This window comes from Platalea leucorodia (assembly GCF_965183815.1).
Source record: "Platalea leucorodia genome assembly, chromosome: 3".
NCBI classification, from domain to species: Eukaryota; Metazoa; Chordata; class Aves; order Pelecaniformes; family Threskiornithidae; genus Platalea; species Platalea leucorodia.
Genome location: NC_138825.1, coordinates 98,483,615 through 98,498,891, shown reverse-complemented (window position 1 = coordinate 98,498,891; position 15,277 = coordinate 98,483,615). Strand labels below are relative to the sequence as shown.

At 38.1% G+C, this 15,277-nt stretch overlaps 1 protein-coding gene across 1 annotated transcript in view; it reads right to left on the bottom strand.

The window, feature by feature from the left end:
• EYS (eyes shut homolog) overlaps positions 1–15,277 on the bottom strand; it is a gene marked incomplete at its 5' end in the record, with an annotated part of 904,266 nt that overhangs the window by 164,965 nt on the left and 724,024 nt on the right. The window contains 2 exons of the mRNA XM_082305491.1: positions 3,791–3,940; positions 12,139–12,307. Coding sequence (XP_082161617.1) covers positions 3,791–3,940; positions 12,139–12,307 — 319 coding nt within the window. The remainder of the gene's footprint in view (positions 1–3,790; positions 3,941–12,138; positions 12,308–15,277) is intronic.

Here is a 15,277-nt window from a genome sequence, read left to right as displayed (position 1 = left end):
ACCACTGCATTGAAGAAACACCATCTGGCCCCAGTGACAGTCACATCACTTTAACCACAAATAACGTACAGCCAACTTTGCATCAGGCAAACGCATTTCAGAACCCACACGTGGAATGAAATGTGTTTGAACTAATGTTCTTTGAGTAATTTTAAAGAACAAATCCACAAAAGCAATTCAAACTGTATCATCTCAAGTATGTGCTCAAAGCTTTAACTGAAAAGATCAATACAATCTCAATTATGAAATCACAAAAAATTAAACCCAAACAAACACACATTTTCAAAACCAGCAATCAAATTATTCTAAAAGAAATAGAAATTGAAACAATGAATAAAACTGGATTGAAACAGGGCTCTAGTTTCTTTAGGCAAGGCAAAAAAAGTAAGCAATCAGTTTTATTGTTTTTTTCTATAAAGCTATTGTTTCACACGGACTGTAAAGACAATGACTGAACATTTAAAACTTCTTTAATCTTCACCAGGTTTGAAAGAAATGGCCATATCTAAGTAAACTAATCATATAGTTAAGAGAAAGTAGTATCTGTAAAATATGGGGATAACTTAGCTTCCTGTATATGGTGGATTTAGAAAGAAAAAGTTTAAGAAGATGAAAATCTACTTCTATAGACGTTATGGGTCATGTTAATTATGCTGTTTATCCACTGGAGTCATAGTTGCATCCAGAACTACAATATCTGTCAAATATGATCTTATAGCTTTATCCAAAGTACAATTTAACAGAAATATTGTCTCCCAATTGGACTGTTTTCAAAGAGTAACAAAAATAGTTATTTATTCCAGTCTTTGTCTCTTTTCCTGCATTACAGGGGGAAAAATCATTAATTTTGCAGGTAAAACATACAGATAGAGTTCTCTATCTTCAACAGCCACTAAATGAACACAAATCAACAGTTTTGTCATGGATTCATATTTTACAGCCTACGATACAAGATCCTGGGGGACCACAAATGCCTTGTCAAGTTTGCTTTTTTCTTTGGCAGAGGTTAAGGATGATTGCTGAAGGATTACATCTTTATTGCTGCTTGGTGAAGGATATACTGCTCTCTCTACATTTCAGAAGGACTCACAAGAATAGTCACTAGTCATTTTGAAGGCCAAGCCCATAAACTCAGATGCATGTAAATCCCCACCAGTCATGGTCTACAATCACACCTTGCAAGTTATTTAGTATGCCACTGTTTTAAAGATAGCAGTATAAATTCCAGTAAACAAAGATAATGTGTAAATTGAACTGACATTACCTTTTAGTGTAACAACATGGAGAATGAAGCCATAAATATACAGGTGTTAATTTTAAGGCAAAAAAGAGGGAAATAAATTTATTTTTCAGTGTCAACTTGAATTCTATAACTAGAATCAATCTTTTCAATGCCATTTAGCTGCATTTGTTGCTAAGGTATTATTAGGCTTTGAAATCTGTACAGCATTTTAATGTCTTAATCTTATGAAGCAGAGACAATGCTACCACAGCTAATACAGTGCAGACAATTAGCTGACCAATGTCTCACACAAGACTCGTCTCTGAGATTAAAAAACAAGCTTAGAATTGTTGTTAGTATTGAGCTGTATACTTCTATCAAGTATCTTCTAATAGAAAAAAATTCTTTATCCGCTGGCTCCTAGGGAGAGGAAGGGTTAGAATTTTCTTCGTAAATTTTATACACATTTACAATTTGTGCAAAAATCCTAAAATATATTAATGCACTCTCAGCTAACAAGTAATTAGATTTGAATGTATGCTATGTGACTTTGCTTCATTAATTCTAGGCATTAATAATAATATAGAATAAAAATAGAATTTATCACCTCAGGGAGGTGATAGCGCCCCTGTACGCAGCACTGGTGAGGCCGCACATAGAGTACTGTGTTCAGTTTTGGGCCCCTCACTACAAGAAGGCCATTGAGGCGCTGGAGCGTGTCCAAAGAAGGGCAGCGAAGCTGGTGAAGAGTCTAGAGAAGAAGTCTTGTGAGGAGTGGCTGAGGGAGCTGGGGTTGTCTAGTCTGGAGAAGAGAAGGCTGAGGGGAGACCTTATTGCTCTCTACAGCTACCTGCAAGGAGGTTGTAGCGAGGTGGGTGTCGGTCTCTTCTCCCAAGTAACAAGCGATAGGGCAAGAAGAAATGGCCTCAAGCTGCACCAGGGGAGGTTTAGGCTGGATATTAGGAAAAACTTCTTTACCGAAAGGGTAGTCAGGCATTGGACCAGGCTGCCCAGGGAAGTGGTTGAGTCTCCATCCCTGGAGGTATTTAAAAGAAGGGTAGACGTGGTGCTCGAGGACATGGTTTAGTGGTGGTTAACGTGGCAGTGCTAGGTTAATGGTTGGACTCGATGATCTTAAGGGTCTTTTCCAACCTCAACGATTCTATGATTCCATGAAAAGAAAAAAACCTGTTTTAAATGGAGCGTAAGAGAAATGTACAGGCCTGTGGCTGAGAAGAAAGATGGAAATGAAACAGTTTCTTAAATGGTAGATCCTTTCATCCTTCCATATATTGAAAAGAGGTTTCATATTTATACTCTAAGAAATTTGTTTCTAAAATAATATGGTAAAGCTTATGGGGTGAGCATAAAATCTAACCAAAAAAAAGCCTAAACAGTCTCTTCTCCCCATACCAATCTACTCCATATACCAAGATCATCAAACCTCCTGGCATGAGCAACATTTTAGAATGTCACAACATTTACATCGTACAGAAACAGTTCAGAAGGCAAATACAAAAATCTTCGTATGATGCTTTTATTTTCCTTTTTTGGTAGTAAGAAGGTAAGTTGGGAAACTCTGATGTGCATGTTTCAGGGTAACTTTTGCAGTCTCCTTCATATACCATCCTCTAACAGCAAAAATGGTCCTAGCTAAAAATTAACTTTAATTTAATAACTTGTGCAATACGTTCCCTCACATCACAAATGCTTACAGTTCAGGTGTAGCAATTAGCTCTGATACTTCAACTATGTGATAAATAAAATAATACATTAATCACAGTAACCTGAAATTTTAGATGGGTGTCAGAATTACTTCTAAAATATTTTTAAAGTAAACATTAAATAATTTACCATTATTTTAATGTTACTAATATAAATATAACACATCTATATTATTTCATTCTTACCTTTTTCCTAACTTGCACATACGAAATTCCATGAATGAATAAGAGTTAATCCATTACCAAGGCATGATACCAACACCTTTTCCAAAATTGTAAGTTAACCATTCTGTAAACTATTGTGTGTACTAGATGAAAAATGACAGTACTAGTCAGCCTGCATTGTATACTGCTGACAGTACAGTTGCATATGTAGATATGACAGCCTACTGCATTGCGATATGTTGTTAGCATGCCCATTTTTAATGTTTCATCTTAAAATTAAACAATAAATTAGTCCTATATTTAGCACTAGAATTCTGGTGACAAATCTAATTTATTCAATGTGTAAATTAATAAGCATAAATTATGAGCTACCTATTTGTAACCTCCAACGTTATGCTTAAATTGATTCAGTTCTCAAAGTCACTTCATCTGTATCTGTAAAAGTGTCTGGAGTTTGAATGATTCACAAGTTCTCCAAAGGATTGAACTAATCTGTGTGAACTAAAATGTATTTTCAAACAAGGACACTACCTTATGAAAAAGGTTTCCAAATATGCATACAATTTTGCTTTCCAATATGACTTGTCTTTTTATTGTCAAAAAAAAGTGAGGCCACACTTTATTGCTCAATATATATGACTAAAACTCTTTATAGTGTAACACAGTGGTAAACTCTTACCTTATTGTGATAGGGATGGGTATACCCTTGCTAATGGATTGATTGACAGATACAGTCAGAATGTTCTGAGAGTTTCCACAGCTGAATCGAACTGTTGGTCTTCCCTCCACAAGATACAAGTGAAGAAACTGTTCTCCAAAATTTCTTTCACTAGCTTTGAAAAAAAAAAAATGGAGACAGTCACACTTCTGAAAGCGTAGGACCTTCCAAAAATATTCCACACTACTGGAATGCAATCGCCAGTCATAATGCCTATGTGACAGTGAGGAGTCTTCTACCCATATACAGGACTCTGCGTGAGTGATTGTGAGAATAAAATTAAACTCTCTGTCAACAGCTGGTAACAGGTCAAAGTAAAATAAAATAACCAAAAGACAAAATTTACGTTTATACCACCGTAGTTTCATAAACCTTACGGAGATCTTTACATTAACTGAAGGTGAACTTTTCTCTATATCCAGCAGTAACATTAAGGTGACAAAGGTGACAATATAAAAGGCAAATCACAAAAATACTAGAATATCATGATACACTATTTCATTCAGCTTTTCAACCATATTATAGAAAAAAAAATATAAGAGAATATCTCTTTCTTATAATCTCTGTAAAAATTATGAACAATTCACCTTTCCCAATTAATAATACATTTCAAACTTGATGAGAAGAATAATTGTTATCTACAAAACATCAGACATACTGTGTAACTTGCACAGTTCAAAGTAAGAATAAAAAGATATTTAAAAAAACTGTTTCAATCTTTGTTCACTTCCACTAAATAGTATATGGTAAATATGACAGCAAAATATTTCTGTTTAAATGATTGATGGCACATGGTTCGTCTGCTAAAAAAAGAACTGACACCTATAATTGCAAATTATTTTGGACAGGTATTTTTTTATGAATTTGCCCTTTGAATTTAACTGTATTTACTTCTCACAGAAGGTAAGACACAGTTCCTGTTTAGGATTTTTATTCCCCTTTAAGACAAACTGTTAAAATGTTGATCTGTTTTTTGCACTATATTTTACTATGTTTAACTGAAGTAAAAAAGACTTAATAGCTAGGTCATGAAATTGAATTTACTGCATATATTTGTTCAGCAGTATTTGAGCATAAGATTACTATGGTCTTCCTAACTTCCAGAATCATAATGTTTGGAAACCTGGAACCTTGAGTTCCAGAATAGTATCCTTATCTAATTCTCCAGCTTGTCTGGAGCACATCTCCTATCCATTGTCTGTAGCCGAGTTGAGAAAAAACACACAACACATACACCATACAAATAAACTTTTTATGAGGTATGTGGTAGGAGAGAGCATTTGTTTCCTTAAGGTTACCTGATCAACAACCATATCAAATGGGATGCTAAGGAAAAGGGAAAGGCAATAAGCAAAACACAGATGTGACAAACAAAAAGTAACAGAAGCAATGACAAGAAACCAATCTTGTTAGTCACGCTAATGGATGGGCTATCAAGACACTTCAGGCATCACTTCAAAGAATGCTAGCCTGGACTTTGCAACTGAGAAGGGTGCAAACCTGGTGGTCTGGGATACTGGGGGAGGGCTGTGTTTGTGAAACTATGCAAACCAATGAGGCAATGTGTACAATCAGGGAACTGGGGAGGAACAAAGGAGGAACAGACCTGAAGGGGTATAAAGGGGGAGGATGGCATGCAAAACGGGGCTGGTCGGCACGCTTGTCTGACTGAGCCCTGCGCCTGATCACTGCAGTCTGTCCTGTCTTCTTATTAAATCCTTTCTTAACTATCTGTGTAATCTCACTCTCTATCCCACATGTTAGAGTGCTGCAAGGACTGAGTGCCAGCTACTGAGGGGACCAGTGTGAGTGAGTTTGGTGCCAGCTACTGGAGTCAGACCAGGGGTGTAGGCACCCCCACCTGTGGTGTCAGCTCATGGAACCAGTGGGAGTCTCAGTGCCAGCAACTGGAGCAGATGGGGGGGTCTCAGCCACCAGCCTCTGAGGAAGTAATGTTGTGTGTCCTAAAAAACAGCTACTGGGAAAGACCAGGATAAGTGTGCTTGTGTGTGGGTGTGTGTACAGGGCGCTGCAAGGTCTAGGTGCTACTAATTGATGAGAGAGGCCTGAGTGCATCGGGGGCCAGCAACTGGAGTCAGACTGAGGGTGTAGGCAACTGGCCAGCAACTGCAGCCAGTGAGGGTCTCAGTACCAGCTACTGGCATGGGTGAGTGTCTCAGCTGCCAGTCACTGGGAACGACTGGTATGCGTGAAGTGAGCAACGGACTCAGTGCCAGTGGCTGGAGTGGGACCACGGGTCCCAGCCTGTGTGCCTCGTGCCAGCTTCTGAGTATAGGTGAGTGTATTTGCTAGCAAACTTCAAGATGTACTACCTGCGAGTAGGAGGCCCCAGGTCCAGGCATAGGTATCAGATAGGTAGAGGGTCCATGCTGGTATCTGGGGGACCCCCAAGTGTGGAGTGCCTGGGGGATGGGTGTGTGAGCGCATGTCTCGTGACATGTGAGCGTGTCTGTCGATGAGACAGAGTAGGAGACCTGTGGAGTGGGTAAGGAGGCCTGAGATCTGGGCAGGGGTATTGGATGGACACAGAGGGGCATGCCGGTACTTGAGAGATCCACAAATGTGCATGCGCTTGTGAATCTAGCAAGTGTCATGTGTGTGCCTTCACTAGTGAGCTTCCATCTCTAACAGCCAGAGAGGAGGAGAGGACTTGGCTTTCTACAGTCATGTTTTATGTGAGTCCTCTAGGCAGGTGCTGTTGAAGGCAGTGCCTTGCCTGTGGCAGCCTGTGTAGCCAGCCGTGTCGTGTTCTGTGTGCGTCTGCATGTGTGCACGTGTCTGTGTGTCTCTGGGATACGTGCTTAACTTCGCATGGTTTAACCTGCAAATGGGAAAGCAGCAGCCATGTCCATCAGCCTGGGCTGGAGACCCCCAAGTCTCTGGGCTGGGTTCCAGCAGCTGGGCAGGAGGGAGTCCCATGCCTGGAGCTGCTGGAGATAGCCACAGCTTTTAACATCGCTTAACATTTTTATTCAGAAAGGTATAAACAATGTAGGCGTACCTGGAACAGCTCCTTGCTGGAAAACCTACTAATTTGTAAAGAGAAAATGATCAACTTTAATTTGAAGGACAAAACAGAAAGAAAATGATAATATATTTTAGCAGATAGAGGCAACAGATGCTTGCAACTTCCTGACCATTTGCTTTTGTACAGTTCATAAGAGAAACAGTTCACCACGTAAACTCCCTCCTCAAGAGCAGCTTTCTAGTCAACACAGGGTTTCTTCAGTCTGTTACAAATCCTGATGACCTACTGAAAATCTTTTACACTTAGACATATTTTGTATTCTGAATACCTAATTAACTCGAAAGCTACTTTAATTTGACTGGATTTTATGCCTTTGGCTTTTATGATTTCCTTCTATAATAGTTTGATAATTCTCTTTCAAAATGTATTGCACTATCACTGTTAAAAAAGTCACTGCTTTTTAACACTAGCATAACTGATATATGCACATCTTGCATCATTTGTTTCCTTATCTTCCTCTCCCCTCCCCACACATGCTGTTCCAGGCATTTCCAATTTCTATCAATAAGTAAATCTGTAAGTTACACTGAATTCAAAGAGAATGAAGTGTGGGAGGGCTGTGAATGTATATACTGACAACACGTCTTGAAGAAGTGAAGTTACAGATGAATAGCTTATTTCTCTTCTCCCAGTGACTTTGTCTGTCCATTCACATTATCCACTAGTGAAAACTTGGAAGAAGGTCCTTGTTATTACTAGTAAAGTAAAAAATTTGGGACACCTCCCCCAAAGGTAGCATTACTCCTTGAGATCTCAGCGAGTGTTACTGCTTGATCTTTAGTCTAGGGAGTGCTTATAAGTCACTCTTAGAGGTGACTAATGGCATTCTTCTTATTATCTCCTAGGTGGTATGAGATCCTTTGAAAGGACAGTCCTTTAAATCTTTCTACAGTTAACATGACGAAACAGAGCGTCCCTCTGAAGAATTTTGTTCTGGCAATGTGAAAGAGCATATACTGCCTAGTGTATATGGTGGGAAGTTGTCTTCATAGGAAAAGCCCCAGTCTTAAGCAAAATAGACAGGTTCTGGGAACAGACAGAGATCAGGAACCATTTGAGTAAAAAATCTTGTTGGATATTAGAGGTAACTTATCTTGACCTTAGTAGACATTATATGAGGGGATCAGGTCAAAGAAACTAGATCTCAGCAATCATTCTTTCACAGGAAACTGCAAGCTGGAAGGCTATTTTCGTACATCAGTATGATGGCAAGCAAGTGGCCACTGGGCTCAAATGGTTGCCTATCTAGAGAAGACAGATTTAATTTCCCGTTAAACTATGGGATGAAGCTTTATTAGGCAAAACCCATATTTTGACACAGAGGAAGGATACTGTGAAATGCTCTGCTTGAGAATGCCAGCTGAAATAACAGACAAATAGACTATGACTCAATTGCCTGAAAGGCTCATCTTTAGTTTTAGGGACGTAGGTGGAATACTGGTAGATCTGGGGAACAGAGCTTCTGAAAGCACAGGGAAATAATTTATGAGCGCAACTGATGAAAAAGGAGCTGGTGTCCTTAAGGAATGCTATAAACATGGGCTGTGATATCTGAAATCCAATTGTCAGAAGTTATAGAATACCATATATAGTAGAAGTTAAACAATCTCTCCTTGAAGGGATTGTGAATAGCATTATGCTGACTCTGTTAAAAGTGAAGTAAAACTTTATAACTGTATCAGTTTTTTATGACCACTTGCAATTTATTTTGCTTTGTGGCTAAATATCACAATTTGCTTTGACATGTTGATGAAATTAAATCATGCAAACAAGAAAAATCAATAAGAAATAGAATAAAAAAATGTAAGAATGCATACTGTGTTCAACAAAGAAATATTTCTCAAATGATGGCTAACCTTTATTGGCACAAACGTAATAATTGTGTAGATTTTCAAACTTTTTTTCCTGACATATTTAAAGAGAAATCTCCTCACATTCTGCCAATAATTTAAAGATAAGGTAACTGCAAAAAGTCCAGACATTTTTAGTCCATTGGCTGTTACCATTTGTATGCTTCTTAAATACACACTGAAAACAATTAGGGAACATATCATTATTAAGAAGGTAAGTACGTTTGTGTTTGCATTAAAACAGATGATGGTTTATAATCTATTAAAAATGGTGTGCAAACCAGTTCTTCTTGGATTAGTTTCTTTGCTTCTAAATGTGTAGTAATTTTCTATAAATCACTTATATCCTATCTTTTTTCCCCATGTTTTTAACAGACAATCTATTTTTGGCAGCCTCTACAAAAAACAGTTAGTCCTTAGCATTTGCTACGTTCAACCAACCATTGATACAATCCTTGCTAATAAAGGTATTAAACAGGAAAATTCTTTTCAACAACAATATAGGGCAATTTAGTAAAGTGACATGCCCAGAACAGTTACTGTTTCTCATATTCTGAGTATCAGCCCATAAGTAGGCTTGTTTTCTGTATATACATATTTTATGTTTCTTATGTATATTTTTATGTATGTATGTATTTACATTGACTGCTAAAAGGTATTACAACAATGCATCGGTACTTCTAAGTGTTCTCTTTATTTTAAGATGCATGAATGTGAACAAGTGGAGAAGGCACACATCTCCTTTTTTGATCCTCACTGGCTGGTATACTAGGTAAAGATAGATCCAAGTTTTAATTCTTTTACGTTTTCCCTTAAGATTCTGACTTAAATATTCTTCTTATGCATACTTTCTGATTCAAACCCATTTGTATATTAAAAACAATGGTAGAAGCAGATCCACTGGGATACAGAAAAGGAAATTAAGGAGCGTAATACAACTATCAATTATGCCCACTGTGCTTTCCCTCGGTACACAAAGAAGATACACATCCTCTCTTCCTTTCACAGCATCATTTCAGCTGCACCTAAACTCTCAGTACATAATTCTGAGGCAGTCTGCATGCTTCATCCCATGCTGCCCAAGACACTTAAATCTCTGCGCACTGTGTATCCAAAGTACTTAACCACACTTGTGAGACATGTGAAGTATGTGCAGATTACCTGACTTATCATACCGGTTGGTCAGAAATAAACATATAAAATGTGACAATTTCTAGGTTTCTCAAAACAATTTGAAAACTTACAATCAGCAAAGCAGAAATTCCACAGCCCACACAGATTTATATCATAGTGTGAAAGCTCATGATAACACTAATTTCTGATTCTCAACACTACTCTAAGGAGCCCATTAATTGCACGTACAGGCTAGCTCTCACCTTACAATTGCAGAAACCTAAAAAGAAAAGGCAGACACATCTCCTAAAAAAATTACGAAGTTCAATATGCTTTTCAATGGATTGTCATTTTAAATGATGTTTGCGAACGGAAGTGTGGAATACCTGCTACTAACTAAAGCTTAGGTTGTAACTCTGCCTTCTGTAGCTGTATGGAAACAAAAAGGAGAGGATATACTGTTCATCTTTGTGTAATTTCTGTATAAAATGCAACAGAGAAGCAAATATCTTATATTTTTTTCTAATTATGGGAAAGCACAGATAGTGAAAGAGTTGGAATTTGGTTTTCAGTTACAAATTTTGCACATTTGATGTTTGCAAAGATAAGCAAATTCACTATGTGTAAAATAGTTAAGCTGTAAGTTAGGCAAACAGCATCCAGCACTGCAAATTCTGTTTCAAAGCTACTCTGATCACCATCCCTCCCCAGCTTCATAAATTTACTACTTTCAGATCAAAACCTTTTCCAACAAGTAGTGATAGAAACAAATTTGGCTCTGGTTGAATGAGTACAGTACACTTATCCAGGTTTTCAGAAAACACCACTTCCTCCTGAGAATAGCAGAGAAAATTCCATGTTGGATTTTTTTTTAACAGGCATGCTTACTCATTAGGGCTTATGGGTAGATAGCAAGCTTTACTTTGACTTTGGCTGGAAGCCAACTACTTTGCAGTGATGAGGCAAACAAAATCATTAAATGCCAAGTATATTCAAAGTACTTCCAGTGACCTTCCGTGAATTCTTCTTGAAGGACAAATAACTCCTCTTGAAATTGAAATAACTAACAAGTATAAAACACTTCAACATAAAGAACTGCCACATCACCACTTATCCATGATTCTTAGCAAATTCTGCAGCCATGTAGCTTAGGCAGCTGCAGCAACAGCCCAGCTATGACATACAAGGATTTGAGATAGCATTTTGAAAAGCAGTTAGCATAAATGTTCAATTTGGGGCTACAGTGTTTTACATCTAAAGAAAGTGTTATACAGATAATAAAAGCCATAATTAAATAATGCCATGAAGCTTATACTACTTTTAACCCTGGCTTATAAATATTTACACACTGCAGGTGAATTCACATATATTACTTCCAGATTAAAATAAGAATAAAAAAAATTAATCAAAATAATTTATATTAAATCAACGATATTTCTTTGTGTGGACAAACACTAGGAAGCTGCAGTGAACAGAGAATGCTCCTAATGATTTTGTCTTTGTGGAGTAAATCTATCACATAGATTGCACACATATTTTTCTAGCTCTTCCTGGGTTCAGGAAGAAATCACCTCACTTTCCAGGTTTTCCATTTGGATAGAAATTATAAGCTAAAATATATAACGGAATACTCAACTGGCAAAAAAGCCTATTTTTCATGCTGACTAGTGAAAAGCACACTGTCTCAGAAATTCATGCCATATACTGAGGAATGAAATACGCAGGCAAGAAGCAACATTCTTTTGTAGTATTAACAAGCATACGTCCAAATCTGCAAGTATACTCTCCAGGGACCACAAAAGAATCCTCTGAAGTGTGAATCACAGTAAATAGTCTGAAATATGGCAAATTTGCAGAACTTAAGATACTTCTGGAAGTCAAAAAATCTTTGGAACCAAGATCACAATTATAATAAACAGTGAGTCTCAATCCAACTATGCAGAAGCTGTTTCTCTGTAACAAATTGTTCAAAACTTCTTCAACATTTGTATTTTAGAGCTGTAACACTTATTACTGAAGTCATATGCTTACTATGTTCTTTCTTGTCAGGAAGCAGCATTTTCAGTTGTAGGTTATGTTTTGCTCAATGAGTCATAAATTGAAGAACTTTCCAGAGGAACACAAAGAACTATGGTTCAAATTTTATAATGCATCATGCATTAGAACACCAAAAGGCTTCGACTGCATTTTAACGACTCATTTTGCTGCTGAATAGGAAATGCCAGCTGATGTACACTGAAGTTAATAAGGACCTGAAGGAGCTAAACCAGATACTTAGCTTCAAGTATCATTGGTACTCACTGTAAAGAATTGTGCCATTTAGAGCAGTTGTTTTCACTGTCAAGTACAGAGTCGTCAGATTGCTTGTTTCCTGCCCAGATGCAGTGCTGGTCTCAGATACAGATGTTAGAGAAGGTAGTTCCAAATAAGAATTTCCAGCGAAGGATGGAAAAAACAGTGCTGTGTCTGAAATGAATAATCAAAAGCTAGTTTTATTAATTTATTACAAAATAAATAATAAAATACAATATAATCAGCAAAGCACATTTTAAAATATCCATTCTTCTGAATACCTGTGAATACTGTAATCAACTGTATTATTCGTAGAGTACGCATATAAAATTATTTAACTGCAAACATTCAAGTTCAATATGCAGAAAATGAAAATGGTCTAGCATCTGCATATTACCAGAAGTGAAAAGATCATTATAAGAGGGACTACTGCTAGAAGATGCAATAAAGTTCAGAAGTTTGTCACAAATTTGCATCTTTACAGATGTGTCTGTGCATAACTTGTCCTATGACTTCACATGTCCTGTGAAGTATTTTTGGTTTCTGGTTGTAGATAAGAAACACAGGTTTTCTTCATTTTGAGGATACTCAAATGTTCTGGCTTTGAAATTATGATGAGGATGCTACTGGGCATTATATAAATTTTTCAACTACACTACTCCTGTCTTGAAAATAAATAGTTGCAAGAGAAAATTTTTAACTATGAAGGCTTAACATTTTCAACATTTATTGCATTAATTAACTTTGTCATTATGTTTTTGGGTTTTTTCCCCCTGTAGCTGTGATAATAATACCACTCAAGCAAGAAAAAATAGAGTAAAACTAATTGAGGTTAGGCAGAATGTCTTCCTGATGCCTTAAGCATCCTAGTTAAGCAATGCTCCTTTTGAAGACTGTCCAAATTCATCACCAGGGATATGAATACGGAATGAGCAACAAGAAAAGCAGTCTGAGTTCAGGAATATTTTTGTAAAGAAATTTTGAATTTAATGAACTAAAACTATGCAATGGATTTGTGACTGGTGATTGCACATAGGCATGACTAGTACGTGGATATTTTTTTCAAAATTTTTATTCACTTTATTAATTTTTTGTTTGTTTGTGAAATCTGCCCATGGTTTATTGTCTGCCATTTTTATTGGACTTAAGAAGAAAGAACAAAATGAAACCTCTAGTAAAACAAACGTGTTGAAGGGCATTCATTAAAAAAAAAAAACACCACAATCTGACAGCAAAAAAAAGGCAGGATGGAAAGCAAGAAGTAGTTACGTTTCTAAATGGTAGGTTTGCAAAAATCAGGATTGTTGGAGAAAGTGAAAAACTACGGGATGGAAAAATTCCTTTGGAGGGTGAGGTAAAGGTCAAAGGCATTGCAAATCAGAAGCAGACCTACACAATTATGAGAATGCCGTTTGTCTAATTAAATTCATACTTTTAAGGGAAACAGTACTAGCAGATCTAGCTAGCCCAGTGCAGGGCCACAAACGTGATTAAGGGACTGAGGAAAGGCTGGGAGAGCCAGAACTCCTAAGGGTGGAGAAGAGCAGGCTCGGGTGGATCTTATCCATGTCTATAAATACCTGACTGGAGGGGATGGAGAAGAGGGAGTCAAACTTTTCTCAGCAGTGCGCCTGACAGGCAATGGACACAAATCAAAACCCAGGAAATTTCACCTGAACACATGAAAACACTTTTTCACTGTGAGGGTGGTCAAACACCGGCACAGGTTGCGCAGACAGGTTTGTCAAGTCTCGATCCTTGGAGATTTTCAAAACTTGACTGGATGTAGTTGTGAGAAACCTGCTTTAGGTGACCCTGCTCTGCCTGAGCAGGTGGTTGGACTAGATGATCTCAAGACGTCCCTTCCAATCTCAACTATTTGGTGATTCTGTGATCTTTCACAGAGAGGCTCCGTGCAGACAACATTAATTCTTATTCTGCAAATGTAGTGCCTTCAGAAACCTCAGTTCAGTACAGTACTCACAATATAGTGGTACACCTTGCAGCTAAAGCTCTTAAAACGTCTTTCATTGGGCAGTTTTCAAAAAATACTCAACTTCGAGATTAACTGACACAATTTAGTTTCTACATTTTGTGAAGTTTCTTTCAGCTAGCTGAAGGGGAGGGGAAGGAGAAAGAGAGGAGCATAGGATAGCCAGGCAATCTTGAAAGGAAGGACAACCTCATCAGTCCTTTACCTGGGATAGTTCCCTTCAAAGGAGAGATCTTCCATAAAGACCTGCAACTTTCCAGGGAGTCCAGCACCCTGCATGCAGAGGTCTCTGCACTAATGGATAACCAAAACTACTGAGAAAAACACTATTTCAACTGTAGTGACTACACTGGTAGTGTTGCACCCAAAGCAGCCTAGGCCTCCATCACCAATGCAGTGAAGTCCTCTCAGGAATCAGCAGAAGAGATATAGCAAAGAGAGACTTCACCAGAGACTTAAACTCATACCTGGCCAACAAAGCCATCCAGAACTGCAAAGCTGCAGAGTATGCCCTCTTCCCCACGGAGTGGAGGCTATTAGCCTGCTGATCCTCAACAGTCATTCTCTGCCCTAAAGCTTTACAACAGTTGCGATCTGTCACAACTGTACAACATCAGTAAAGAGGTCACTGAGAGCACACGGGTTGGTCCTCTCCTTGGATGATGGGTCTAAGTGGGAGAAAACTAAACAGCGGATATCTCCTTGAGCTTTCATCTTCACACAAACTGAGACTGATTATCTGCAGTGTAGATCAGAAGAAGGAATACAACCTCTACAGGTAGCACAATGAAGCAAAGAAGCCACCAAAGGCTTCTTCAGAACAAGACACCAAGAAAAAGCTCCTACCCAGGAAGAGGAATCAACCGTGAAGCTTTCCAATCCAACAGTTGAGAAGTACTGCAACAGGACATGGCCAGCTGTACTTTCAACGTCCGGTACTGCAGGGGAGGGAGTGGTATGAGAAGCCGCAGATCCTGCAGGGAAGAACCTCCCAGCCTCAGGGAGCTTGCCTTGACAGAACATCCTCTCTACAGGAAAATGTACCCGTGAACACTCTCTAGGGCACTCTTCTCCATTTGGCTTAAAAGCTAACTTGCAAGCGTCACGAGCTAGCTGAAGTGCTTGAATAGCAGAGCAGAATCTTTACTGTT